Consider the following 27,579-nt stretch of genomic DNA (forward strand, 5'->3'; position numbering starts at 1 on the left):
CGGGGATGGTGCAGGAGCCGCGGGGGGTGCTGGTGGCCGGGCTGCTGCTGCGGGCGGGGGCGGCGGGCGGCATCGTGTGCCTCTGCTCCCGAGCCTTCGTCGAGTGAGTGAGGGATCGGGGTGTGTGTTTGGGGGGAGACCGAGCTGCTATAGCGGATATGGGGGGGGGGGGTAAAGGGAGGAGGGAGGGGAAAAAAGGGGGAGGGAGAGGAAAAAAAGGCGAGGAAAAAAGGAAAAAGGGAAAAGGAAGAAGGGAAGGGGGAGGAAAAGAAAGGGGAGTGATGAATAAATAAAAATTTAAAAGGAGAAAGAAAAAAAAAAAAAAAGCCGCGCGCGGCTGCATGGAGCCCGCGCGGAGGCAGAGGGAGGGGACACGGGGACACGGGGAGGTGGCCGGGACCCACCGAAAATTACACTCTTCTGGCCCTAAAATGCCCTCAGGGGATTCTGCCTTCTAGCTGTGTTTTCTGAGCGTCTCTAGGCTCTGTTCGTCAGGCTTTAGGGAGGCCTTTTTCGTTTTTTTTCATCGCTTTGTTTAATGGTGGCTAGCTGCATCAATGTTCCTCTTTATTTTTATAGGGATCGGAAGTTATATAAGCTGGGATTAAAGGGATTTTATGTCAAAGATGACAATGGCAGTACAGGTAAGGTAATACAATGCACAGCATGCTGTGTGCCCAGATATTATGTGAGTTCTGTGTGGCTATTTAGGGTACAGTAGGAGTGCGTAACCACTAGCCCATACTTTTGTGGCTATTTTTGGTATATTTTTCTGTACTTTTGTTACAAAGACAGTTGTGAGTAAAAACATGGCACGTATATAGCTTTCAAGTCACAACAGTCTTGATGTGGAACTTTTTGTCAAGCCAGACACGATGCTTATTTCTGCCCGCACAGATTTACCAGCGCACATAATTGCTGCCTGCTGCACAAAGTCCATTAGCTCATGTGTCTGACTGCTCTCAATTCATAATTTCACCTTCCCCAACTAAAAATTAATTTTATAGCAGAATGTCTGTAGATCCTGGGTGGACCAGCGGGCAGCAGTACAGTCCTCTGCCTCTTCCCTAGCCTAGGACATTAGCTGGTGCTGATGAATCTGTTGGGCCAGAATTAAGGGAAGAAGCAATGACCCTGATGTCTTGCAAGCCACACCATCAATATTTTTTGTAAATCTGATATGAAGGCAGTGATTCAATAGTTGATCAGATATTTTAGAGATGAATAGGTTCTGCAGTTCAACAGTACATCTTTCTAAAATCATATCATCTTTGTTGCTTCTGAAAGAACTGTAACAAAACTGGCGGTTTCTTGTATTTTAAGTTTGCTGTGATACATGCCAAAACAACTACTGTAAAGAATTTTATTTTTATAATACTGTGGTGGGGGGGGGGGGGGGCTGTGTTGCTTGCTGGATATTTTTGCAGTTCGCTTCTCCAGTTAGTGAAGTGGATGTGTGTGGTGGTTTGACTCTGCCTGGCAGCCAAGCACCACACAGCTGTTTGCTTGCTTCCCTCCTGCTCCATGGGATGGGGGAAATAATACGAAGAGCACAGGCAAGAAAACTCATGGCTGGAGGTAAAAGTGGTTTAATAGGTATGGGAAAGAGGTAAAAAGAAGGCAAATGAAATTTCAAAGGAAATTACTCTGTCCTAACTGAAACCAGGACAACCTCTCATAAGCAAATGGGTGACCAGCCAGCCTCTGAGCAACAGCCACCTAGGTAGCCAAAAAAAACTTCTTTCTTTTTCTACCCCAGGTTTTATTGCTGAGCATCACATTATAAGGTATGGATGATCCCTGTAGCCAGGCTACAGACTCCCAGCTGTGTCCCCTACCAGTCTCTCTTGCCCACCCTCAAGTCTAATGGTTGGGGAGTGCAGAGTGGGGAAAAAGAGCCTTGATGCTGTGAAAGCACTGCTCAGCACTAGCCAAAACACTAGTGTGTTATCAACACTGTCTCAGCCACAATTCCAAAACACAGCACAGTCCAGGCTGCTGTGAAGGAGGTTAACTCCATCCCAGTCAGACACAGTTTTGGCTATTGAAGCTGGATTTTGGTTTCTACTGTTAGTCAAGCACTTCAGTTCTCCACTTGTTTTTGCTTCCTCTTTTTGCTAAAAAGTTTGGAATTCATGCAAGTGTTAATATCAGGTTAATGGGAAAAAAATGCTAATATATAAAACTTTACATTTGTAATAATATTACTGTTTTGATGAGCTAGAGCAAAAGATGAAAGATGCTGTATCTGTTAATAGCTTCTCATGTACTTAAGAGAAGAATTTTAAATGGCAGAGCTTAAGAGGTGATCCTGCTATTTTTTATAGGCCATACTGATGCATGGAGGTGTCAATCAGATTATATTCACTTAATATAATTTGTTAATAGGGGAAGAACAAGCATCTGAGGAGGAAAACCGTTGTCCCAATGTGGCATTCAAGGTAGACAGTAATCATGCTCTGGACCTGGAAGAAATTGAACTAGACTCAGAGGCTGAGCTTATGAAGAGTATGGGATTGCCTCTTCACTTTGGTGGACAGTCAGCTCACAGGGACTTTGTGGTAAATCTTTATGTGCTTTATTTGTTCTGTTTACTTTATCTTTCCAAATGTAGGGGCACATCTACTCTTCAATTATTTTTGAGACTGCGGTTCATGGAAATGTATCAGAGCTGGGGTTAAGCTGTTTTGCTCAGGTACCTCTAGCAACGTATACCATTGTGGTCTTGTAGTTTGTAAAACCCATTTGCCAGTTGGACTATATAGGGGTTGGCTGTGCTTTGTGCTTCTCTGTCTGTATTGCTTGCGCTGCTAGAGGGAGCTGTTTTAAAACAGCCATGGTAACACTGGTGCTCTGCTGCAGGACAGCATGTATATTCCAAACTGAACATGTGTGTTCACATTGTCTCCTTTAACCATTAAGCTTTAGATAGTAGTAGAAAAAGCTAGGTAAGTGCATTGCCCTGGTAGCTGATCAAGCCAGGCTGTTCCAAAGGACAGGAGTTAGGCTGGGGTACTCTGCTCCCTGTACAGAGCAGTTTGGCTCTAAAGGAAGGATAAAGTTTTGTGTGGGTGAGAATAAGGTAGTGGGATATTCACTGCAACTGCTTCATAGAATACAGACCTCCCTGGAGTGAAAGCGCCTTTTTTGCAGAGCACTATTATTCTGACCTGATTAATTTGTTAATACACAAGTTTATTCTATTTACTATTTTAAATGATGACATTTTAATAGACTGGCATCTGACTTCAAGCCCAAGGTATGCGTATGATTTGTGTTGCTATTTAGTAGTACTGCAAATAAGTCAAGTGAGAAAATAATACATGTTTTTACTAGATTACTACTAAGCATTGTGCTTTGCACCATGTGTATTAACATGACATTATGAGGGATGTGAACAAAATATTAATGCCAGTTCTCTGAACCTAACTCCTTTACGTTACACCTTATGCATGTGTCAGTGCAACAAAACCAGGGATGGCAACTGACAAGGCATTTGGGGTAATACCCATACGTTTGCAGGTTTTTGGCCATGTGAGTTGTATTGCCTCATCACCACCACCACCCTTGTACCTGCCAAGTTTAATTTGGCAGTTTATTCAGAAATTGGCAGCTTTATCTTGTAGAACGTTGTGTTGTTAATGGATGTTTTTATCTCGTGTGTAAGCACAGGAAGCCCCACTGAAGCAAGTGGAGTTGTATTTATTGAAACCTTAGTGTTTTCTTTCAGAAAAAGTTTTTTGTCTTGTGTTTCTATGCCCGCCCCCCCAAGCAGTCCTTCATGTTACTGCGTTTTACTGTTGAGCTCAATCCAGTGACAACAGTTTCTGATTAACCTCCCTTCAGCATTTTATGGTGTTTCACATTGATGTATTTTTTTGTAAATCCCTGAGCAGCGAGTGACTTCTTTCCCAGCAATCCTGCTTCTGTCTGGAATTCTGACTTCTCTTGCTGCATCTTTTTACAGAACCTCTCACTGCTGTTTGTCACAACTTTCTCAGACGTGAGGTAGAGTTAAGCAGCTAGGTCCTATCAGACCCATATAATCCTAAGCCCATTTTATGGGGAAAAAGCTAACAGTGGGGTTGCAGTGAGAGGGAGGGTTACAACAGAAGCAGAAATGTACATGCAGGGAGGACAAGAAAAGACTGCCTAGATGTTTTGGACTTATTTATCACAGAATCACAGAATCACAGAATTTTCTAGGTTGGAAGAGACCTCAAGGTCATCGAGTCCAACCTCTGACCTAACGCTAACAGCCCCCACTAAACCATTTCCCTAAGCTCTACATCTAAGCGTCTTTTAAAGACTTCCAGGGATGGTGACTCCACCACTTCCCTGGGCAGCCTGTTCCAATGCCTCACAACCCTTTCAGTGAAGAAGTTCTTCCTAACATCTAACCTAAAACTCCCCTGGCTCAACTTAAGTCCATTCCCCCTCGTATAAGTTTATTCATTTTATTTTAGGCAACAGAAAAATACAGAAAGAGAAGTAACATGAAGATCATGAAAAAGAAAAAGAAGAAAAAGGAATTACAGCAAAAACAAAGGGATAAAATGGGGCAGGAATGCCAGGATCAAGCTAATGGGGATCATAAGCAGTCCATCTCTGATGACCCAGCCCCAGCTACAGAGCAAAGTGAGAAGAGCAAAACTGAAATTGTAAGTGAAGGGAACTGTGGAAGTTCAGAAACTCTTGCTAATGAAGCCTTACCCAATGAACTTAAAGAAAAATGGGAGAAATACTGGAGCGAGTACGGAGAGGGCCTTCTTTGGCACAGCTGGCTGGAGAAGCATGAAGAGGCCTCATCACTTGAGGTCTTAACAGCCTCTGAGCCTTGGAATAGTCCAGACACCAAGGAGGAGTGGGAGCAGCATTATAGTGAACTGTACTGGTATTACTGGGAACAGTTTCAGTACTGGACAAGTCAAGGATGGACTACAGAGAGCTCACAAAATGACAGCATGGAAGTTCACGGGGTAGCGCAGGAGGCAGATCTGTCAGGAAAAAAGGACCTTGTTAGCCTGGAGGCTGAATGCAGCGAAGTGCTGAGCTTGGAGCTGTCTCCCTCTCACACCAGAGGTGAGGAAACACTCACTTCAAGTGCTGAGCCCCATAATGAGATAATCTCTGGGATCTGTAATTTAAATCTGAATTTGGAAGAAGTGGAGCAGAGCGGTGCACCTCCAGCAGTAACCCATGAAGACCCTGAAGAGCACGGTTCCTCTAACAGTGAAAGCCAGTGTCTTTGTGCTTCAAGCCAGAAAGAGCCTTGTGATGGAGGAACCAGGAAAAGGAGTGCATCTTGTGAAAATAAAAGTATTAACCAGTCAGGTAATACAAAATCTCCAACATTGATTCTACCAGTATATTTTTAAATGTTTATGTACAAAAATGTAAAAACCAAGGCCATGTCTTTATCAAGCTGTTTTAAAACATGGATTGAGTATATCATGGAAAGGTTGCACAATTCATTCCGTTTTATTTCCTCTGATTCTCTGGTACATCTCTCTCCTCTCTAGCCTGTGTATTGAATGCGTTCTTCATCCACAGTGATTTTAACACAACATATACTTCATAAATCTCCCAAATATACTACAGAAAGTGGTGAGAGAGCACTGTTGGTGCTTACTGATTTATTTATTTACTTTAGTATTGATGTTGAAGCAGTGTCATTCAGCTGATGTTTTTCTCACTGACAGTCTGAAAAAAATGAAATAAGCTCAGGTTGATGTTTTCATGAATCCGACAAATTTAAACACAGCTTGTATTTCCAAAAATGTGGTTTCACAGTTGTTTTTTTTGTGTGTGGTTTTTTTTTTTGGTTTGTTTTGTTTTGGTTTGGTTTGTTTTTTTGGCAGGTTGTTGTTGGTGTTTTTTTTTTTTGTAGCTTGTTTTCCCCTGCTGTCTAAAAATGCCATGCTTGAAAATAAACTCTTGTTCTGTGGTACAAGTGGACAGCCATCTGTTACTGTGGACCAGATGACTCCCAGAGGTCCTTTCCAGCATTAAGCTGTCAGTTAGGCAGTGAGCTGCAGTCATCGTTACAACCCCAAATTCATCTGTGCATAGCTAGAGCTGACAAGTGAAAGTGCCAGCTCATAGAGGGGTATAGTGAGAGGCAGTGTGTGTGCCTTATAATGCTGGAAGAGTTTCCATGAGGAATGTGCAATATTGGGCTGCAGACTTTTTAGCCAACCAGTTCAGTGTGTAGAGAATGGAGATGGGCATCCTGTTTGCTGGCTTGATAAGCAGCAGTGTAACAGCTTTCCTGACTGATGTATGCTTTCCTCCACTGAAGAGGAGGGATGAAGTACATGATCAGCATCTTGGGGCTTTAGTTTGATGGAGAAAACCTCTGAGTGTTGCTAGTGACCTTCTAAGGAAGGAAGAAGCAGGTGTGCTCCCATCTTCATCCTACAGTACAGTTGAATGGCAGAGATGAAAGAAAAATCTTTCCAACAAGACATGAGAGAAGGTGTTGGAATCCTCTCTTATTAAACCTGTGTGAATGTCTTCACACAGCTATTTAACTGTAAACTAAATTTAAGAGCAAGGAAGGAACTTTGTAATTTTTATCCTGGAATTAGTTTATTTTTCTTGGAGATTTGAGATATTTTGAAGTCAGTCCTGCTTAAGATTATTAACTCCGCAGTGTAACTAATACTGTAAGCTTGTGTTGGAAGGTGTCCCTCAAATGAAGATAGGTAAAGATCTGGATGGTTTGGCATCTCTGCCTTATTTGTCACATTTGAATATGTAAAACAACTGTATCTGCAGCTGTACTTTGGGGATGGGAAGATCTGGAATTGATTAGGCAAAAGGAAAATATGATCTCATCTGTTCAGGTTCACAGGGGTCGTGTAACTCGTGTAGTTCAAATGATAAAGAACAGTTGCTGCTTCCTGACAGAAATGAAGATGAAGAAGAAGAGCCTCCTGAAAACAGAGTTGCCAAAGTTAAGAGAAGGTAAGTCATGAAAATTAGACCATCTTTTTTTTTTTTTTTTTTTTTTCAAATTGTGATTTATAGCATCAATTTGTTTGATCGAGATGATGAGTTAAAATTTCAGTGCAAACCCACATAGTCTTCCATCACTGCCTACCACTTTACCTGGCAAGAAGCAGCAGATATTTCTTCTTTTCCTTTGCTTTATGAAAAGAATATATGGCTTTGATGCTGACTTGTGTGCAGGGTGACAATACCTTGTGTCACTGAAGTATATAAGATTTTAAAATGGGATATGATGATTTATTTAGGTTTAGTTAGTGCAGAAGGTCTGAGGTTAAGTATTTTGTATTGTTTAATTTAATTATGTGTTGCCAGTGAAGTGCTCAGTGCTGTGACAATCATAAAATAGCTAATCTCTGCCTTGTCACATTTTTTTTTCTTCCCTCTGTTGCAAATTTATAACCACAAAGATGATGGATGGCTCTTTCTTTCCTCTAGTAAGTTTACAAACTCAAAGATGAGGGGATGAATGGAATTATTATCTGCTAATGATGTTGCTTTTGTTATAACATTTTGCTGTTGCCATAAGATTAATAACGGATAACGTGATAGATAAATCATGAAGGTAATTCGGAAATCAGCTGAACAAATGATTTGTGTTCTGCATAGGGCTTGGTATTAAACGTTTTGAGAAATTATTCAGAATAGCTGGAATATTATTACCCCTATGGAAGGACATAGTGTCCCTGGTAATGGATAAAAAGATCTTATGCATATAAATAGACTAGTATTATCTGCCCTTTTTGGTTTCAGCAGTGTGTGGGAAAAATTACTGAAATTCACATTTAAATGGTCTCAGTATAGGAGTTCTAGTAGCATTTCTTTAAAATAATAGTGGGTTTAAAATAATTGTGGTGTGGTTTGTTTTTTGTTTTTTTTCCTACCAGAAATAAACTTTTGGGTCATCTGTGTTTTTTCCTAGCCATGAACTGGACGTGGATGAGAATCCAGTGGAAGATCCTGAGGAAACCTGTTCTATTTTGGGTTTCAAGTGTGGCACAGGACAAAAGTAATTGCTTATGAGGAGCTCGGGCGTTTCTTCGCAGCAAGTCTGCTCTGTTGAAATTATTTAAGTAGACCATTCATCTCCATTCCCATTTTGTTAAACTTTTTGAAGATAAATGCAAAGTTAGTCTTTAGCGCTGTGAGCTTAAAACTGTAAGATTTAGCAATAGAAATGCAAAGTTACAGAAATGAGTTAAAGAACAAGAAAAGCACTTTGAATTGGAAATATGCCAACTAAATCTTTTTCTTTTTTCAGATATGGTGGAATTCCAGATTTTACCCACCGAAGCGTGCAGTACTTGGAGAAAAAGGCAAAACTTAAGTCCAGATTTTTGGACATGCGTAAACCAAGGAAGAGTAAGAACACACACATCTTCTTTACAGAAGAACCTGAAACATCTTCCCAAAAAAATAAAACTCTGAAGAAGGTGAGCTGTTGCGTTATGGAAAAAAAAATGCATAGAGTATGTGACATTTATTTAATTGCCAGTCTGATGCTCTTTCTTCTTTTTTTGTTCCCTCCTCTCCTCCTCATCTTGCTTCGGTGAAGAATAGTTAGGTTAGAGCAGATATGGAAAGGCATTGGTGGACTCTTGTCAGTCTGTTAAGAGGGATAGTGAAGTTACATGGAAGTCATTCTTAATGTCTGGGTGCATCATTCCTTCAGAGGAGTGCGTAGGTTTCTGTAGCTGTTAAAAAGAAAAGGTATCTTTGGTCTTAAAGTGGATATGAGGGTATTTGTTGATGCTGTCATTTCAGTTATGAGAAAAAACAAAGACATTTGTATAATATGGATTTGCATAAAATACATTAATATATTAATATTAGTTGTTGCTTCTTTCATGTAAAAAGATCTACACAGGACTTAATGTGTTGATTGCCCAAACAAGGGGTTTGATGGAACATCAGAAACAGGATTGTTCATTTCATAGAATTTCAGCTACTGTTGGTTAGTCCTGACTCCTGCTCTCTTATGTTTTTTAGTGATACCAACATTCTTGCTTAGACATCTGTCTGCATATATTTCCACCTATGACTTCATGCCTTAAAGTAGTCAAGTCTCTTTGAAATGTTACCTTAGATTGTAAATGTTGCTTTGCATTCTTGTGGGATGCTTGGTGTTCCCTAATACCCCATTGTACAACGTTGTTTTCTGCTGGTGACAGTGTATATTGTCTTAAACTCCAGTCCCATTGCTGTAATTGTGCATCAAAAGCTTTGTCACTGTGGTCTTGCACCTGAAGCCAGTACAGTTTGAGGAGCATTTTGATTACGTGAAGGTAAAAAACTAGAAATTTCCTCAGACTTTCTGGTAAAGAACTGCCCTAGGCCTAGTGCCACCCAGAGCAAATAAGTTTAAAATTGAGCATCTGCATATCCTGTTGAAGAGTTTGAACTGACATCTGTACGTCGGTCAGGATGTAATGCTGAGTTACCTACTGTGCAGTAGATCTGATGCATGCACCATCTGGTACATCTTGGAGGTGAGGCAACTGATGTGTGAAGGTCATTTTACATGTTTATGCTAACCTGAAAGGCAAAACACAGCTTCTTGGAATGCAGATCAGAGAAAAAAAAACAGTTAATTAAAATGTAGTAGTCTTGGTCACCTGTTTTCTGGGAAATCTGATTATTTCTATTTCAGATATTATTTGAGAATGATTTGCTGTTGATTTTGTGGAGTTTTTCTCTTTTACATCAATCTGGTGTCTGGCTCCCAAAGACAGCTTGTTGTGAAAAAGTTGTGCAAAGGGAGCAGAGCTAAAAACTTGAATGTTTTTGGTTTACTTGTTAGTAGATATTTTACTTTTTTTCAAAATGGCAGATTGTATCCATGGTAGGTGATTTTGAACTGTAATGCTTTTAAACTGCCCTATTTGCACCTGGTTACCAGCGCACCTCACAGTCTGTGGTATCTGACAATTCCAGGTGGAAGAGTTCCTGAAGCAGGTTAACACACCTGTTGAGCAAGCCGCGTCCCAGAAGGCCTCTCCTCAGGATAAAGTGGAAGGGTTGTCCACAAGCAGCGACTCGGAGGATCAGGACAGCGTTACCACCACACGGAGTGTAAGATTCAGCATTCAAAACCCTGAACCCCTGCCTTCCAGTGTGGGTGGTGGTGAACCTGGGACAAGTAAGCCTGAAGAGGAAGCGAAGGTCACAACAGCAAACAGTGCAGATTGCCAGGGCACAAGGAAGACGGAGTGTGGCTCTGGAAGGGTGCTGGTCCCTCTGGACATACCAGATTATCTCCGGGAAGAAACGGAGGATGTGAGCCCAGGTATTCCTATTTCCTACAAACTGGACATGAATTGGCAATTTCTCTCCCAAATTACAGCATTGTGTGCTATTTATTTATGCTGTTTATTCAAAAAGACTTTCTCTTTCCAAGTGGTAATTTAGCGCTGTATCAGTGAAAGTAACTTGTTCCTGGAGCACTTAAATCCCATGTCTCACCTTTAATTTAGATAGTATTTCTTTATTTGAACACTTGTTGTTAATCTTACGTGTGGTCTAACAGGTCTCTTGCTCACACATCTTTTTCTCCTGTAAGGTAAGGGTGATTAATTTCAGGTAGAGGCATGGACTGTCCAAATTTGAGTTTGCAGATGCACATGGCTGAGCTTTAGGCAACATGCATTGCTGAAATATTTTTTCCTAGGAAAAATATCATTTATGGTGTGAACCTACTAATTTAACACTTGGAAAAAAATGAAATAGGATTATTCAGGTTTCTGCATAGAGTTTAATCCTTCCCACAGTTATGTTAGAGTTCTACTGCAAAGTTCTCATCTAGATTGGTTCTTATTCTTTTTTTTTTTTTTATATATGGACATTAAATTAATCTCTGATCCATTTGGTAGCTCACTATGTAGAGCTTCTTGCCATCAGTTGAAGATCATGTCTTCCCTGCTAAATTAAATAATGGGTGAAATCTTTTCATTTTAGGACTGTTACAGATGCATTATAGATTACTTTATTCCTTTGTTATATAGGATGCCCTTTTTTGACTTAAACCACAAATCTGCATAATCTGGCAAACAGTAATAAAGGTCATTTAGTAGCGTTGAACATTCTATATCTTGACTCTTACCTATTTACCAGTTGCATTTCTAGCCTATGAGAACAGTAATTGTTAACTTTTGCAGTGTCTTCCAGTTGTAGATGAAAAAAATACTACAAAGAAGAAGGAGAAAAGAAGGAAGAGAAAGAATAAAATTGCGTTGGGATCTATACCTGCTGAGATTGCTGCAGATCCAGAGCTAGTCAAGTACTGGGCACAACGTTACAGGCTGTTCTCTCGGTTTGATGAGGGGATTAAACTAGACAGAGGTATGTTTAGTACAAAGTACACTGACTTGGTGGTATAAAATGTATCCAGACTGGTGACCTTCTCGCAGATTATTACTAATTTTCTTGCTAAGTGGAGTATTACTGAGTGTGTGTTTGCAGCTCTGGACAAATTCCATCAGCTGCTGTGTGGACAAACAAAAAAACTGAAGGACTTCCTTAGAGCTTATAGTAGAGCTCCTAGCATGGGACACCCCTCTTTCTGATAGTCCTGATGCTTGCGGATGATAATACCCCAATAATACTTGATCAGGACTTTCTCAGAAACTGGATGACTTTATTTTGAGATGATCTTGGAGGTCGTTTCCAAGCTTAATGATTCTATCTATTGAATCTATTCTATCACTCTGTTCTGTATATTTTATGAAATAATTTTGTGAGAATTTGAAATGTGCTGATGAATGTAATTTTTTTCTGTTAAAATAAAAAGTCTTTCAGCAGTCATTTTCAAGGTCACATTTTTCCATGTTTACATGGAAACCACTTCCAAATAATCAGTTCATACGTAAATGAGGAATTAGGATTACTATTTTGTATGTTGTTTCTATAAGTCTTTAATTTCTAATGCTTTTCCATATAAACACGTAGATTATTTGGCAGACAAAAGACACTGCTGTAAAGAAAATAATAGTATGTAAGAGGTTGTATTTCTGTTTTTACTTGTTGCAGAGCGTAATTGTGAATATAATTATGAATATATATATATATACATGTATGTAATATAATTGTGAATATATAGTGTATAAAGTTTTCTGCAGCCGTGTTGGTGTACTTTTCTTTGACAGGCACCAAGTTCAACAGAGCATTCTCTGAGAATGAGGCATATCTATACACTCCAGTGAGACTTTGTTTGCTTAGCAGATTCCTGGGCTGACCAGAGTTTATCATCTTGAAAGCCTGTATTTCCTGGTTGAATGCATTAAGCTAGAATTGCTGGGATTAATGCTAAACCTTCAGCTGTTTGTTTTTAATTTAGGTGACCTTGAACTAAGTGGCAAAAATACACTTCTCTTCCCTTTGCAGAGGGCTGGTTTTCTGTCACTCCTGAGAAGATTGCTGAGCATATCGCAGTCCGTGTTGCTCAGGCGTTCAACTGTGATACAATAGTGGATGCATTCTGTGGGGTAGGAGGAAATGCTATCCAGTTTGCTTTGACCTCGAAAAGAGGTAAGTGTGTAGCACACTGTTTTGTTTCTTCAGTCGTTTTCCCTAAAAATCTGAGTATGGACTTTGTTCAATGATAAATTTTATTCAATGCTTCTGAAGCAACAGAATCTTTTTTGCTTCATCAGAATCATCATAAGAGCTTCCTAAGCTCTTCCTAAAAAGAACCTATAAAACCTATTTAATGCTTTAAGTCAAAGTTGGTTTTATTTTGTACTAGTCGAAGTTACCTTTACATGGCATAGGAACTAGTCTGTAGGATTTTCTGAAGACTGCTGATAAAGGTTAAGTACTGTTTGCAGTGCCAGCCTGCAGCAACACCGAATGGCTGCTGCTTTTCTCAACAGTTATATTAGGTCTATGTACTCAAAAAACGTGCTACATGTGAACAGTATTTAAAATGCTGGAATGGGATCACCTGCAGGTTCAGCAGGACCAGATACAGAGAAGTGATGATAACTTCATACTGGTATTAGTTCCTGTTGCCAGGTAATGAAACTGCAGTGAATCATGAGAGCGCTTTCTGTAAAATATTGACTACTTAATCCTCCTCTACTCATCAAACACTTTGGTAAAATACCAGCTCAAATAACAGCTCTGACTAATTTCCGAGTGAGAAAAATGGTAGTTTGTACTGCATTAAATTTGGTAAGCTATGATGCATTCTATAAATATTTTCTAAATTTCACATAGTTCCTTGTATTTTTTAGCTAAATATGTATGATTTTCTACTGCCCTTTTATTATAACTTTTGTGCTTTATTGGATACTCAGTTTTCAGGGCAACACGATCAGCCACAAGATAAAAGTTTTATCTTTAACAGGAGAAAAATGAGTTTCCAATTGCCACTGTTTAAGCTGTTGGGCTTCTGCCAAGATGGAAGAGAGGAGGACTGCCTCCCGTAGGCAGACAGCTTTACCTGTCCTGTACTTGAGCTGAGGTGGGGGATTGTCATGGTAATAGATGTAAGACTCCCAAAACTAATGTCATGTAGTGGCTTCCCAGTTTTGAAACTGGGCTGAGCCTTAGCTGCGGTGTTTCTCTGCTTTGGTGCGAATGTGGCCATTCCTCCATTTGTGGAGCCTCTACAGCAAATAAGGATCTTCCTTTCCCTTTGAGATATTGGAGCTTCATGTCTATTACTGCCTACAAAATGAAGTTCTCTCTTAGCACACAAAACCAAATTACAGATGTGACTTGTATCTGGTGGCTGCATGTGAACATCTTCACTCTGAAGCTTCTACCTGGCAATTGGGTGGCATCCACATGGTGGTCAGATGGTTTGTGTGCTTCACAACTCATGTTACTTGTGTGTTTCCTTTCTTCTCTTGTTCATTTGCAGTGATCGCTATTGATATTGATCCAGAGAAACTCAGCCTTGCACGCAGCAATGCTGAGGTGTATGGTGTGGCCGACAAGATTGAGTTTATGTGCGGAGACTTCATGGTGCTGGCTGCTGACCTGAAAGCTGATGTTGTGTTCCTCAGCCCTCCCTGGGGTGGGCCTGACTATGCCACCGCTGAAATCTTCGATATCCAAACAATGATCTGCCCAGATGGATATCCTTTCAAAGTTGTTTGTCCTCATGATTGTGATTTTCAGTCGTTTATGCTTTCTGTCTTTCTCCCCTTCCCTCTTTTGAGATGGGCTTTGCCATGTCCAATTTGCTGGTTGGAACTTATGTAAGCTTCAGTTAATGTCACAGGTATTTGTTTCTTTAATTCTCCTCCAGCCTCAGCTATATGAAATTAACTCCCTAAAATTAAATATTTTTATTATTCAAAAGAGTAATTGTCATATAGGGTTATTCTAAAAAGGAAGAAAAAACTTTTAGAAAAATGTTCACATCTTCTAACTTAAATATTCAACGTTTTTAATTTCTTTATAGGATTTTATTCCAAAAAACGGAGTTAATCAAGTAGGCAAGTGTAACATGTAGGCAGTAATTAGTCATATAAGTTATGATTGATCATGAATTCTTTTTTTGTAATGAAAACTGTCTTGTTTAAAGCTTGTAAACTAGCATCCAGTTGTGATATGGGAAAGCGCAGAGGAATACAAACAAAATATTAGCTCTTTTAATAAATGTATAAAATTTCATTAATGTATTCCTGTGGTAGGGAGCAATCATTCAGTTGGGAAGGCATTTGCGTAATAACTTCCTCAAATGTGATGTTTGTATTTTCCAAATAATCTCAGTTCTTTCTTCTTTTGCTAAATTATAGCCATACTTCTAAGGGTAAAGAGATCTTTGTTTGCATATGTGGGATGATTATGTAAAACGGATTAGAAAGTGGGTATCAAACAAAATGTACTGGCTCTAAACCACATTTCAATTTCTCAAATACTTATCTGCAGTCCAGCTAAATTTTCTAGGGAAATTAGTAAGTTTTTAGCTTTCTAGTGAAATAATGGTGAAACAGTTTCTGCATTTAGACAGTAGTAATTTCTGCATTTCAGAACAGTATTTAACCTACGCAGCCATTCCATTACTGCATAATAATGTAATTTGGGACATGTTTTCAGGGTGAATGAATATATAACAATTTATCCATCCCCATTCTTCTTTTTTTCCTTTACTGGCTTCTACATTTGAAATTTTCAGGCTCTCCAAGAAGATCACCAACAACATTGTATATTTTCTACCCCGCAATGCTGACATTAACCAGGTAGGTTACTGGATGATGGCTTGAAAAATACAAAAAGCTCATCTGGCTTAAATCCTAAATATTATAAGCAGAAATTTAAGATTTTTAAACCTGTTCAGGTGAATGTGGTGTTGTTTTTTTTTTAAGCTTTAACATTATATTAAGTGATTTATGTGTTTCCTGTACTTTTGGCGTATTTAGAAATTGAAGTAGTAGATTATTTCCATGTTTTTGAAACCGTTCCTTCATAGAGCAGCAGACTGGAAATACAGACAGTCCAAAGCCATTATATATGAGTGCCAAACAGATTCATATAAAAGAAAAAAAAAATAACCAGCTCTTACCATCTGATAAATTGCATGGCTTTTGGTTTATGTCGGAGTTGCAGGAAATCACTGTACAGCCTGATACCACTAGTGTCACTGTTGTCATTTTGATTAGTATGTCAGTGCATTCTCAAGCAAGAGACATATGAAGTGGGCCCATGTGAACCTAATGATGTTCAATAAGTCCAAGTGCAAGGTGCTGCACCTGGGTTGGGGCAATCCCAGACATGAGCACAGACTGGGAGAAGAACTCACTGAGAGCAGCCCTGCAGAGAAGGACTTGGGGGTTCTGGTGGATGAAAAGCTCGACACGAGCCAGCAGTGTGTTCCTGCAGCCCAGAAGGGACAACTGCGTCCTTGGCTGCACTTTCAGAGGAGTAGCCAGCAGGGAGAGGGAGGTGATTGTGCCCCTCTGCCCTGTCCTCATGAGGCTTCACCTGGAGTGCTACATCCAGGTTTGGTGTCCCCAGCACCAGAAGGATGTGAGGCTGTTAGAGGAAGGTCCAGAGGAAGGCCATGAAGGTGATCAAGGGCTGGAGCACCACTCTATGAAGAAAGGCTGAGAGAGCTGGGGGTGTTCAGCCTTGGAGAAGAGGAAGGCTTTAGGTAAACTTCATTGCAGCTTTTCAGTACTTAAAGGGGTCTTATAAAAAAAAAAAAATAGAGAGGGACTTTTTTACTTGGGCAGATAGTGGTAGGACAGGGATGCCCATCCCTGGCGGTGTTCAAGGCCAGGATAGATGGGGCTTTGGGCAACCTGATTGGGTGGGTGGCATTCCTGCCAATGGCAGGGGGGTTGAAACTAGATTTTCTTTCAAGTCCCTTCCAACCCAAACTATTCAGTGATTCTGTGAATGTCAAACTCAGCCTCTTTACTGACTGATATTAAACATGCCAGTCAAATACTTTTTTTTTTTTTTTTTTTTTTTAAGTAATTAGATGACTGTAGCATTTCCCCTGGGTGTCTGATATAGTTTCCTCTGTATATTTTTTATGTTAATTATGTCGTGTAGATTTTAAGCTGAGAAGGGAGCAGTAAGATGTTCTTCTCATGTGCATCATAGCACAGAAATTCCCAGGATTACTTCCTGTTCTTTCAAAAGCAGTGTCTGACATAGAGCAGAAAAGATCTGCAGAGTATTCTAACAGACTAAAATTTACGTGGCCTAAGTATTAGCATGCTCTTTACCTGTGCTGTGTGCAGCACTATTTGTACAGTGGGTGATGATTTAATTGCATTTTATACTTCAGCCTGATAAAATGTTGGTAGCTTATGAATCTTTAAATGAGAGCTTTAATTTTAAGGAGAGTTTCTCTCATTTCAACTTCTAACCATGGTGGTTCTTCAAGTGGTGGTTCATCAAGTGGTTTTTCATTGTGGGAATGAAACACCTCACCAGGTTTCTACTCTACTCATGAGCACTTTAACTATATTTACAAGTGAGCAAAGACACCTACAACTCGTGACCTCACAAAAACATCAAAGAGTGCTATCCACAGCCCTGTGTCTGTTCCTGCTGAGCAGTTCAGCACCCGTATGTGGTTAGGTTAGGTGTTTTGTTGCCTCTACATCTTGGTACAGTTGGTTCTGAATGTTGTTGGCATACTCAGAATATTCCGTGACATACATCCAGGGGTTCAGCTTTACACAAAGTGCTGAAGTGTAACTGCTGTCACTTGGAGTCATGGCTTTGTGGTCACAGCTTAGTTGTTAAAAGCAGGCTGGAGGCCTGGATTCAGCTCAGTTGTCCGGGCAATAGGGTATTCTCTGGTCCACAGCAGACTGCATGTAAAGGCCATGGGTTTGGCTGCCATCATCTCTGGCTGTATTTAAGAGTGATGCCACTAAAAATCTAGGACTGTGAATCTCTAAAGGAAGATTTATCATTGAAGTTCTTAGTAGTTAGTGCAGACAGTTTTCTTCTCAGTTCACTTGTGATTTTGCCCACAGTACTGATCCATCTTTCTTTTCTCATGGATCAGATAGGGTGGCTTCTGCCCCAACAGCTACCTTGGCAAGGGTCTGTGAACACCCCTGCTGGTGTGCAGGGATGTAGCCTTGTAAATGTGGTCCACGAACACTGGAGACCTGTAAAAGAATGAAGTAAATATTGAACATTTTTTTTACAGGAGACTAACACCTGAAATCAGAATAACTTAGATAAGGCAATATTTGCTGAATAGATTACCCAATGCCTTAAATTTGAAACTTGTAAGATTTAAGGTTCATTTCTGATTGCATTGCTCAGGCATGTCAGATTTGCCTCTTCTGTGTCCTTTAAAGTTCTCTCTTTGCATATACAGGCTCATACCTCAGACTTTCAGGTATCCCATGGCTCCCAGAACAGGCAGTCTGGTAGGCTTAGCATGGAAAGTGGCAGCTGTTAAAACTTCAGGACCTTCCTCTTGTCTCTCACTGACTGACCTGAATCTACAAGCAAGGTGTGCTTTACCCATTTAACTTGATTTAGAAGCTGATTTAATTGCCATTACAAACCTTCATGCAGATATTTATACTGTCTGTAATCCACGGTGTCAGTGCGTAGTGGCTTGTCTGACAGCAGCTCAAATGGAAATGGATGCCCATCAACTGCAATCAAGCTTAGAGCAAAAATAGTTGAAACATTAATTATCGTGGTGCAAATTTAGTGGAGAACACATGCTTCTTTTTAGAGTTAGATAGCTGACGTAGGACAGTGGTCTTGCTGTGAAAGCAGGTGGTAGGTGGCCTCAACTGAGCTGTTTCTGAGGGCTCTGCGTTCATCGCCTTCGTGGTACACAACAACCATGTTCCGTATGGTTTTATTCAAAAATCATTGCTCACTGTGCCTGCAGGCACGGCCTTGTCTATGTCAAGATGATCTTGAGGAAAGAGATTTTTTCTTAGGCTGAATTCCCTTACAAGATTTGCTGAGTGTAGGTGGCAGAGGAAGAGCAAACTTCTGCACTTCTGCCTCAAGAGGGAGCAGCGAACCAGCGGGATGCACTTGGTGTGCTTACAAGAAATGTGAAGGATTTCCCTTAGTTGCATCAAATCTCCCGGTTCATAAGCATGTATTTGCTACAAAAATCATAAAGCATAGATCCATTCTTCAGTTGAATCAATCTTTCAAAAACATTCTTTCTAGTTAGGGGAGTATTCAGGAGCCATGATGTGTGTGTGTGTGTGTGTGTAGGTAAAAATAAGTTTGACCTACTGAGAATTCCTTCAAAGTAGGGAAGAATTAGAAATCACCTTTTCAAATAGGCTTGCCTATTTAAATCAAAATTATGCCATAGCAAAGTTAAGTGAAAATGTTTGATAAATACTTGGGCAGTTGAAAGCCATTTTTGCCTTCTATGAGAAAAATTAATGGTACTGATTTAAGCTGATATTAATTGAAAATAAATAAAAAAAAATAGAAAATACGCATACATTGGCAAAATTCTGATGAAAATAAAATTTCTGCCCTTGTTCTGCTGTTGATTAACATCAGGGAACCTGAAGGCAGGAAATATTCAGGCTTCCCAGCCATCCTTGTCCTCCTCAGCTGGTTCATTTCCACTAGATCAAGGGAAAGAAAGGAGACACCTGCAGGAGATCATATATTTGGATCTTAAACCTTCAACCAAATTTAATTAAGACTTCTATGAGTGATTTGAGAAGCGAGCTGGTTGAGACTGATTAAATACTGTCTATGAAGTGTTTATTAAGCTGTGCTCAGCCTAATTGTACAGTGTACTCACTTCAGGGACCAAGGCTTATCCCAAGTATCCTAATTTTTAGCACAGCCTGCGTTTTGTACTGGTTAATACATGTGTGTCTTGATATTTGCAACAAAGAAAGAGGAATCTGGGATTTGTTGTTGTGGGAGTTTTTTTGTAATGGTAGGATAGTTTCGTTTCAGCTCATTGCAGAAAGCATTCCTGTTATGTAGGACACCAAAACATGTTCTCCTGCGTGTTCACATACTAGTGCGGCGATTGTGTGGCCTGTTGTTCTAAGTGATGTGGGTGCTACTGTTGAGGTGTTTGTCCTTATATTGGTTGTCAGAATGGAGTGTGGCAGTACAATGGCTTCACCCAAAAAGTGGGTGAGATGCGTATGCTGATGATGTGTGAGACACTTTACCACATCAGCATCTCTATCAGCCTACACAAGCTTGAGAGATGGAGTACTGGTGAACTGGGGGTTCATTACTTACCCTGACCATGAATAGTTATCCACCCAGTTATTAATTGTTATGAACCTTGTAGCAGAGCAAGCAAATCAATTAGAATAACGTTGGCCTACTCTTAAGACAGAACACAAGTGATTTTGCTAAATGGAGGTGATTCTGAGAACGAAATTTCTAATTATTACTCAACTTGAGAGCTACCTTTTTGGGTCAGAAAAAATGTTTTTGTCTATCCAAGATCCAGTCTGTGGCGGAAGAAAGACACTGCAATTTGAGAAAGATTTGCCAATGTTCAGAAGCATTTATTATTTATTTATTATTTATTTATCTATTATTTTTTTTTATCTATTATTATTTATTATGGGCAGATCAGATGAAGCTGCAATGTATACACATTGTCTCTAGGAGGGATCCGGCTCTGCGGCTCTGCTCAGCAGGTTACAGCCACAACACTGGGAAGCCGCATCGTGGACCTTATTAACATGCTATGCAGTTTTTGTACTGTCAGGATTCGTGCTGGTATGGAGTAGGAAAAAAAAAAAAAAGAAAAAACAAGGAAGTGTCAAGAATTTTTCAGAAGTGGGATAACTTAAAAAAACAGCCGCTCTTCAAAATTCGAGTCTATTTCACAATCAAATTTTAATACAGTTCCAGTTTCATAAACAGGAACTTACATTACTGAAAATAATGCATTTGCCTGTTAGACTTGCTGTTGAAGTCCTGCAATATTTCCCCATTTTCAGCCAGCAATTTTTTGACCTTAAAGTAGCGTAGCATGACAGAGGAAGAGGAGGAGCAATGCTGTCTTTTTGGTAATATGTTTCGAAGGATAATCTTTCTTTTATTCACTTTTAAATATTATTTCTTCATCAAACCACATGCAAAGTTTTACACTTCATACAGTACTGGATTAAGTTCTTAACATAAACTTTACCATGAGCACAACCGTTAATTGCTGATTGCTGGCCACATTCGCCATAATTCTGTAAATACGGCAGATCAGACAAGATACTTGTGTTTGAAGTTAGAACAGCGTAAGAGGCAAAACATTGCCAGGTGGGTATTTCTTTTTTCTAAGAAATCTGCAGACAACTCACTGTTCAATATCTGCAGGAGGAGGTTTTCCCTGTCCTTAGAACTAAAGCATACCTCAAGGTTTTCAGTTTGTGCAAGGGAAAATCATGTTCTGTCTTTCAACTTTGGATAAATACTTTTTTTTCCAAACATTAGTCAAGGCTGTGGCAATTCAAGCAGTGTTCTCCATGACCACATCACTCTGATGGATGTCTCTGCTCTCTGAACCTTGCTAAAAGGAGGGAATGATGCAGGTTTAAGGAGCATGGATCCACTGGAGAGGCATGGGACATACTTACGGCAGTCTCCCACATAATTCAGCTAGTTAACAGAAACTGTATAAACTTGCATCATAATGTGAATTAGCAATCTCTCTTACTTAGGCTAGCAGGTGAAATAATTCTTTCTAGCCAGTTGTAACTCAGTCATTTGTGAGCTGACCAGCCAGCAATCTGCTTGTTTTTTTTAATTGGTGTATGACACAGCCCCTGCTAAGAAGATCTTAAAACCTGCATTTATTTGCTCTTTATATCTTGTTTTTAAAAACATAGGCAGGGTAAGAGGCAAGCAAAAGTTTACGTTTGTCATTATGTAGAGTTACTAATATATTTTTTCCATTTTTTCCTTTTTAATAAGCAGGTCACTGTTCAGACTCTGTTCTGTTTCTGTGTTGAAAATTTAATGTGTATCTTTACACATTAAAGCAGTGTAAAATGTTAAAAATTAGGTAGATGCCTGGATTTGGGATGTTTTGGTTTGGGAAGGGCATTATCTGTTTGATTTTTATTTTATTTTATGTTTGTCTATAATAGCTATACCTAATTTAATGAAATCATTTCACTGTTGCTGGAGCTTTTTCTGTCCTAAATGTTAGACTTGCAGTTCTGGCTTATGTTTCAAATGTTGCCTTTGTTACTCGTCTAGTGTTTACAGTGATTCCCTGATCCTAGAATCAAGCAAAGTGCTCATGACTCTAGTGGTCACAAGGAGAATACACATCATGCAGATGCCTTTTTTTTTCCTGCTTTTGCTCCCATAATATGTGCATAGTACAGTGTGGAAGCATCTAGAGTTAAAAACAAACAAACAAAAAACCTCTTGTTCTGTCTGCAATCTAGTGCCTAGATGGTAAGATGTTTGCTGTGCTTCAGGTTTTGAAAGACCAGTTGTTACAAATGACTAATCAATGAAGAGTGTGTACAGATGGGTAAACCTTTCTTCTTATTTATTTAATTAAATAAGCCTGTTTATTATTTATTTATGTAAATAAATAAATCTGTTGCCATTCCACATACAGAAAACCATGCCAGAGACATCAGTTTAACAACAGAATATATGGTAACACCTCTGAGTTAAGAATTCTGTGGGAAGCTGACTAGGTAAAACTAGCATTTGCCCCTTTCAATTCAGCTATGATTTAAGATCTGATTGGTAACTGGAGACCTGGCCAAATGTGACCTGCCAAGCATTGTCACTTTTATGTAGGAACAAATACAAAGATGAGCTAAGAAGGAACCAAGAGGTCAGAAGGTGATCTTAAAATAATTTGATGCATTTTTAAGATGCTTGGATGTTAGAGTAGTTGACACTTAAAAGACTGAAGGTTGATGTATTTTGTAGACTGATCGTTTTTTAAGCAAATGTAATTTCTTACAATTCAGGTGTAGCTTCTTATTTTCAAATGGATTGGAATTTTTTTCTTCTAGCCTTTAGGTTGTTGGTTTTTTTCCTCATTTTACTAGTTGTGTAAAATGAAATGATTTATATTTTAAATGTGTGACTGGCTATTGAGGCAAAATGTTTATTTCTCATACCCCTGAAAACTTTTTTGTGGGGAAAAAAAGTGTTAGAGTGTACTTATCCAAAGTAGCTTTAATTCATGGCTAAAACAGGTAGGAAATTACTAAAGGAATTTTGATAATAAAACTGCGGGGACATTGGGAAACCCTTTGTGTACAGAAATACAGCTGAGTGCTACAAAGCCGTTTTGCCCCTTCAGCAAGTCCGTTTCCCTTTTCATATTTCTCTTCTGATATCCCCCATTCTAAACTTAGAGCAAGCCAGTTGGCTCCCTTTTTTAATGCTTTGTGACTGTCTCAGTAGCCGTGGACTAATTCCACTAAGAGTCATCTCCAGCTGCTCACCTTCCCCAGGCGTGGGGAGCGTGGTTAGCAAGCAGAGCCAGGGTGGTGGGGAGACATGGGCATGGCGTTTTGGGGAGGGTGACCTGTGCAACCTGGCGAGTGTTGGGATAGGATTAGGAGTACCATCCCTGTAGGCTGGTATCTACAAATGATCATTGATTCAACCTTTTTTTTTTTTTTTAAAGGAAGCCTTTTCACATGCATTGCTGTAATTTAATTCAAAAATGTGATAGAGATACAGAGAGATACACGTGTATGTATATATATATAAAAATAGATATTTCTAAAAATAGATGAGCACCTTTGTTTTTTTCAAAGCACTGTTCCGTAATGTGCTATTATTTTTAGAAGGTGGGTACTCCACCAGTTCAATACACCTGGAGGGCTGCGTTCAGCTCTGGGGCCCCCAGCACAAGAAGGATGTGGACCTACTGGGGCGAGTCCAGAGGAGGGCCACAAAAAATGATCAGAGGGCTGGAGCACCTCTCCTACGAAGATAGGCTGAGGGTGCTGGGGTTGTTCAGCCCGTGGAAGAGAAGACTCTGGGGAGACCTTATAGCTGCCTTTCTGTTCTTAAAGGGAGCTTATAAGAAAGATGGAGAGACTTTTTACAAGGGCACGTAGTGATAGGGCAAGGGGGAGTAGTTTTAAACTAAAAGAAAGGAGATTGAGATCAGATGTTAAGTGGACTTTCTTCCCTCAGAGGGCGGTGAGGCACTGGCACAGGTTGCCCAGAGGGCTTGTGGATGCCCCATCCCTGGAGTTGTTCAAGGCCAGGTGGGTTGGAACCAGGTGATCCTTAAGGTCCCTTCCAACCCAAACCATTCAATGATTCTATGATGATATTTTTTAGAAGCTTTTTGTGCATCAGTTTCTCCTTATTAAGCTGTCAGGCTTGACTGAGCCCTTCCGAGGAAAGCTTGCAGGCTGGCAGCTTGTACAGAACTAAATTTGCAGCCTCCAGCAATTTGCAAACAAGCGTGGTGGTGGTGTATTTTTGTTTTTCTCCTCTGAATGCTGGCAGTTCCATCTGAGTGGGCAGTGCCTCCTTGCTGGGCTCCTTTTGCTGCCCTGGACCTCCCACCAACGTGAGAAGCTGAAACATTCACGGTGCACCCATGAGTTTTGAGGAGTACAGCCATGGATTTCTGCAGCCCCGACGTTTCTGTTCTGACTTCCTCCCTGCAGCATTAATGCTCACATGATTGTTAGATTTTGTCACCTTTGGATTTTCAGATGTTTTTTTAGGAGTCATTTGAAATTAGTTCTCCTGGATTTAATGCTTCGAGATTGAAAGCTAGACATTGCATGCGTGCTCTCAGGTGTCCTTCAGTAAATGCCACCCTTCAGCAGAGGAGTGACATTTACTTGTGTTACTGAAAAAGTATTTTGCTTTATTTGGTCTGCTAAAAGAAATATTTGGTAAAGATTTCTGTTTAATATGAATGTGCTAGCCATATATGCTTAGTTATACATATTGTGCCCTGAAATCAGGAGCGTGTAATCTCAAGAAAGTAATTTCAGTATTGTTATCCTAAATTGACTAATCCAGTCAGTATTTTAGAGGATTTAAGCAGCTATAGCTACAAAAGGCAAAGTCACTAATGCTTCTTGAGAGAGTCATCCCATCTTTTGTTTGTAATAAAAATAAGAGGACAAAATTAACGTCTTCATAGGAAAAAAAAAAAAAAAAGGATTGTCCTGCAATGTTAACTGCTTTTAGACTTTTAAGTAAGTAAAGATAAGTCATAAAATTAACATTCCTGATCACTTGCCAATTTCAGATTCTTGTGCTATTTTTAAACCAGCCTGCTTCTGCTTTTTTACTTAAGTGGCAGGTTCCTCTTTGACAAGAAAGTGGAAATTTTTTTTTCCTATCACCGTTAAATTGAAGGATGAAGAAACTTCTCACACTGTTGTTTTTATTTGCAGATACAAAAAAAAAAAAAAAAAAAGGAAAAAAGAAAAGTAAATGCCTGTTTTAGATAAGTGTGGTGATTTTCTGGGCAAGTCAATAAAGGTTCAAGGTATAATTTAGATTAATCTGTTATTTCCTCCTGATAGCAGGCTGTTTTTTTACTTGCAGTAAAATAGAGGAAGTTCGGCATGTTTATATTTAAACCCGTGCTACAGAGTGAAGTCTCAGAGGAGTTTAGAAGTGTTAATAACGCAAACCAAACTTCAAGTTTTAGCTGGCAGTGCCACGGGCTTCTTGGTTTAAAGATCAGTTAAAATCTACTGCAGGCATGCAGACCTTTTCTTTTATTATTATTATTTTGTTGTTGGCATAGAAAGTTTTCCAGAATAGGGAGCTATAGGGATGGTTTTCCTGTAGCAGGCAGGAAAAGGGCTGCAGGGAGCCGAACCTGCGGCAGCTCCAGTCCTGGGGGGACACGCCGCAGCAGCCATGGGCTGGCCTGATGAAGGAGGAGAAGAAAAAAAGAAGAGAAAAACAAGCCAAAGCTGAGTTTTGGTGTTCTCCTTCTGTCTGTGTCTGTGCAGCCTGCGGTGAGGAGGAATCCGTTGTCTGCCGGGCTGCCATCTGCCAAAGTGGTGCTGCTGGGCGCTGTGGATGCGAACGGAGGAGGATGGAGCATTGCCTGCTCCAGTCCAAAATACGAAGTCTGCTGCAATGTTTCCTTTGCAGTTACCTTCTGTAATCATTAAGCATTAGGGGTGCCCACCAGGCTCAGGCAGCAGAGCGTGAACGTGACGTTCTCGCCCGGGTGACTGTAAACAGGAGCGGAGCGCTGCGCTGCCTGCCCTGGGACTGCTTTTCCCCAGGGCTCTACCTCTACCTGCAGCATTCCTCAGCTGTTACTCAGCTGCCTTACCAGCAGCACTGTCTGGGACTCTCATGCATGCAGCATTAGCGGTTTTTAGGTTGTAACAGGAACAGGAAAAAAAAAAAAAAAAAGTAACTGTTTTTTGCAGCCTCCTCAGCTTGTTTTTTCTTGGGGTGGAAGGGGTTAATTTTGTTGTGATGTGTTTTATTCCCCCACTCTTATACCCACTCTTCAGTGCAACCTTAGTGCTTCCTAATTTCAGCTTTTGTTTTTACTCTGCCTCCAAAACTTGCGATTTTGACAACTTCAAGGCACAGTTTGCAGCTTGCTTTTGCCCCCACTGTTACATGCAAGCAGCAGGGCTGCTCCAGTGCAAGGTACCCTGCGAAAAAGGGTGCAATATCTCTTATCCCAGCACAGTATGTGAAACAATGATTACTTATCAGTAGTTCTCCTATTTTCATGGCTTGGGGGTAGAGGGGAATTTTGGCTCACGAGAAAGCCACACTCACTTCTGTGAAGAAAAGGAGACAGAAAGTGGACCAGAGGCATGAGTCAAGGAATATTGTTGCCCGTGTTGCCAGAGCAAAGATGTTTTATGGGACGTGAATAAAAGTTTGGGGGTTCTGCCACTTTTCCTGTGCATCGATTGATCTGCTTTTTGCTCTTTGTTTTTCAGATTGCTTCTTTGGCGGGGCCAGGAGGGAAAGTTGAAATAGAACAAAATTTTCTCAATAACAAACTGAAGACGATAACAGCTTATTTTGGTGATCTAATAAGGCGTGACCTCACCTGAATTCAGCGTGGATTCTACCAAACCCAACCTCCTCGTTTACTTCTTTGCATAAGCTTTTGTACATCTGACTTGTTCAAAATGACTTGAGCCATTTTCTGCTTTAATTTCTATTCACAAAAAAATGTTTTGTTTAATGCTACTGTCAATAAATGTTTTATAACAATTTGACAAATTTCTAAGAATAGAGTAGCTGTGGATGTAGAAAAAATCTTTATAAATAAGTCCAAACAGCTGAAGAGGAGTTGACGACTGCTTTACAACTCTGGTGTGTGCCTCCTTCAGTGTTTGCTCTGTTTTGGGCACTCAAATAGTTTGAAAGACATGATGTGTCAAGAAATAATATCTGTGCTTAAGAAACAAAAGCATCTGTACATAATGTGGAACCAGGTGGTCAGATAAACCACCTTGTACAGCTCTGAGCTGACTTCTCTGGGTCCCTGTGCACTTGGAAACCCTTTCAGGTTTCCTTTATGGCGCACAGGTCCACACATTTGCTATAGTGAATACTGCAGCTTGTTGCAGCGTGGGGAGAGAACGGGGTGTGTTTGTGGCTGGCAGCAGGGCTGTACCCTCCTCTTTGCTATTTGTTCCTTTTTTCCCCTTTGTTACGGATATTTAGGAGAAGTATTCTGACTGGAGGTTTGTCCCAGTAGCTTAGCTAAGGACCACACAGGTTTGTATCCCCCCCACGCCCTTTTTGAGGCCTTTTGGATACCTGGTCCTTGTGCGGGCGTCAGGGAGTGGCAGGGGGAGCCCAGCCTTCCGACTCTAGGTTTGGGTGGAGAGCAGTTACTTTTTTACCAAGCAGAAGAGGAGTCAGGAAAGAAGAGGTGTCTGTAGGGCATGGCCATAGTATTCTCACTGAAATATGCTTACAGTAAGAGATTAATTCTGATAACTGCTTTTGGGGTAGGAGTGTAGGAACACAGCTTTGAAGATATTAAGTGCTGATTCTCCTCTACCTGGAGTGCAGCAGATCATTATGTTGGAGGCAGCAAAGACTAAGCATTAAACCATGGATTTGCATTGATGAACAAAGCTCTGTAGAGTAACTGCATAGAATAATCAACTGAGAGGAATTTTTTTTCTTCCTCCCTTGTAAGGAAGGAAATCTATC

At 40.2% G+C, this 27,579-nt stretch overlaps 1 protein-coding gene across 1 annotated transcript; it reads left to right on the forward strand.

Annotated features, from left to right (window-relative positions):
* Positions 1-26,634, forward strand: TGS1 (trimethylguanosine synthase 1). Its single transcript, XM_084509024.1, has 13 exons — positions 1-103; positions 580-644; positions 2,389-2,561; positions 4,467-5,334; positions 6,849-6,969; positions 7,934-8,020; positions 8,273-8,444; positions 9,946-10,297; positions 11,176-11,349; positions 12,391-12,534; positions 13,874-14,090; positions 15,122-15,200; positions 26,346-26,634. The coding sequence occupies exons 1-13, from the start codon at positions 6-8 to the stop codon at positions 26,460-26,462; spliced, it is 2,667 nt and encodes an 888-aa protein (XP_084365150.1). The 5' UTR covers positions 1-5; the 3' UTR covers positions 26,463-26,634.
* The last annotated feature ends 945 nt before the right edge of the window (positions 26,635-27,579 follow it).

Source organism: Aythya ferina (assembly GCF_964211825.1).
Source record: "Aythya ferina genome assembly, chromosome: 2".
Lineage (NCBI taxonomy): Eukaryota > Metazoa > Chordata > Aves > Anseriformes > Anatidae > Aythya > Aythya ferina.

Bases quoted from the DNA above. Each gene is read 5' to 3' on its own strand.
- TGS1 (XM_084509024.1), top strand. From the start codon at position 6: ATGGTGCAGGAGCCGCGGGGGGTGCTGGTGGCCGGGCTGCTGCTGCGG. The intron at 5,335-6,848 runs GTAATACAAAAT...TCATCTGTTCAG, and splicing joins TAAAAGTATTAACCAGTCAG to GTTCACAGGGGTCGTGTAAC. The intron at 6,970-7,933 runs GTAAGTCATGAA...GTTTTTTCCTAG, and splicing joins GTTGCCAAAGTTAAGAGAAG to CCATGAACTGGACGTGGATG.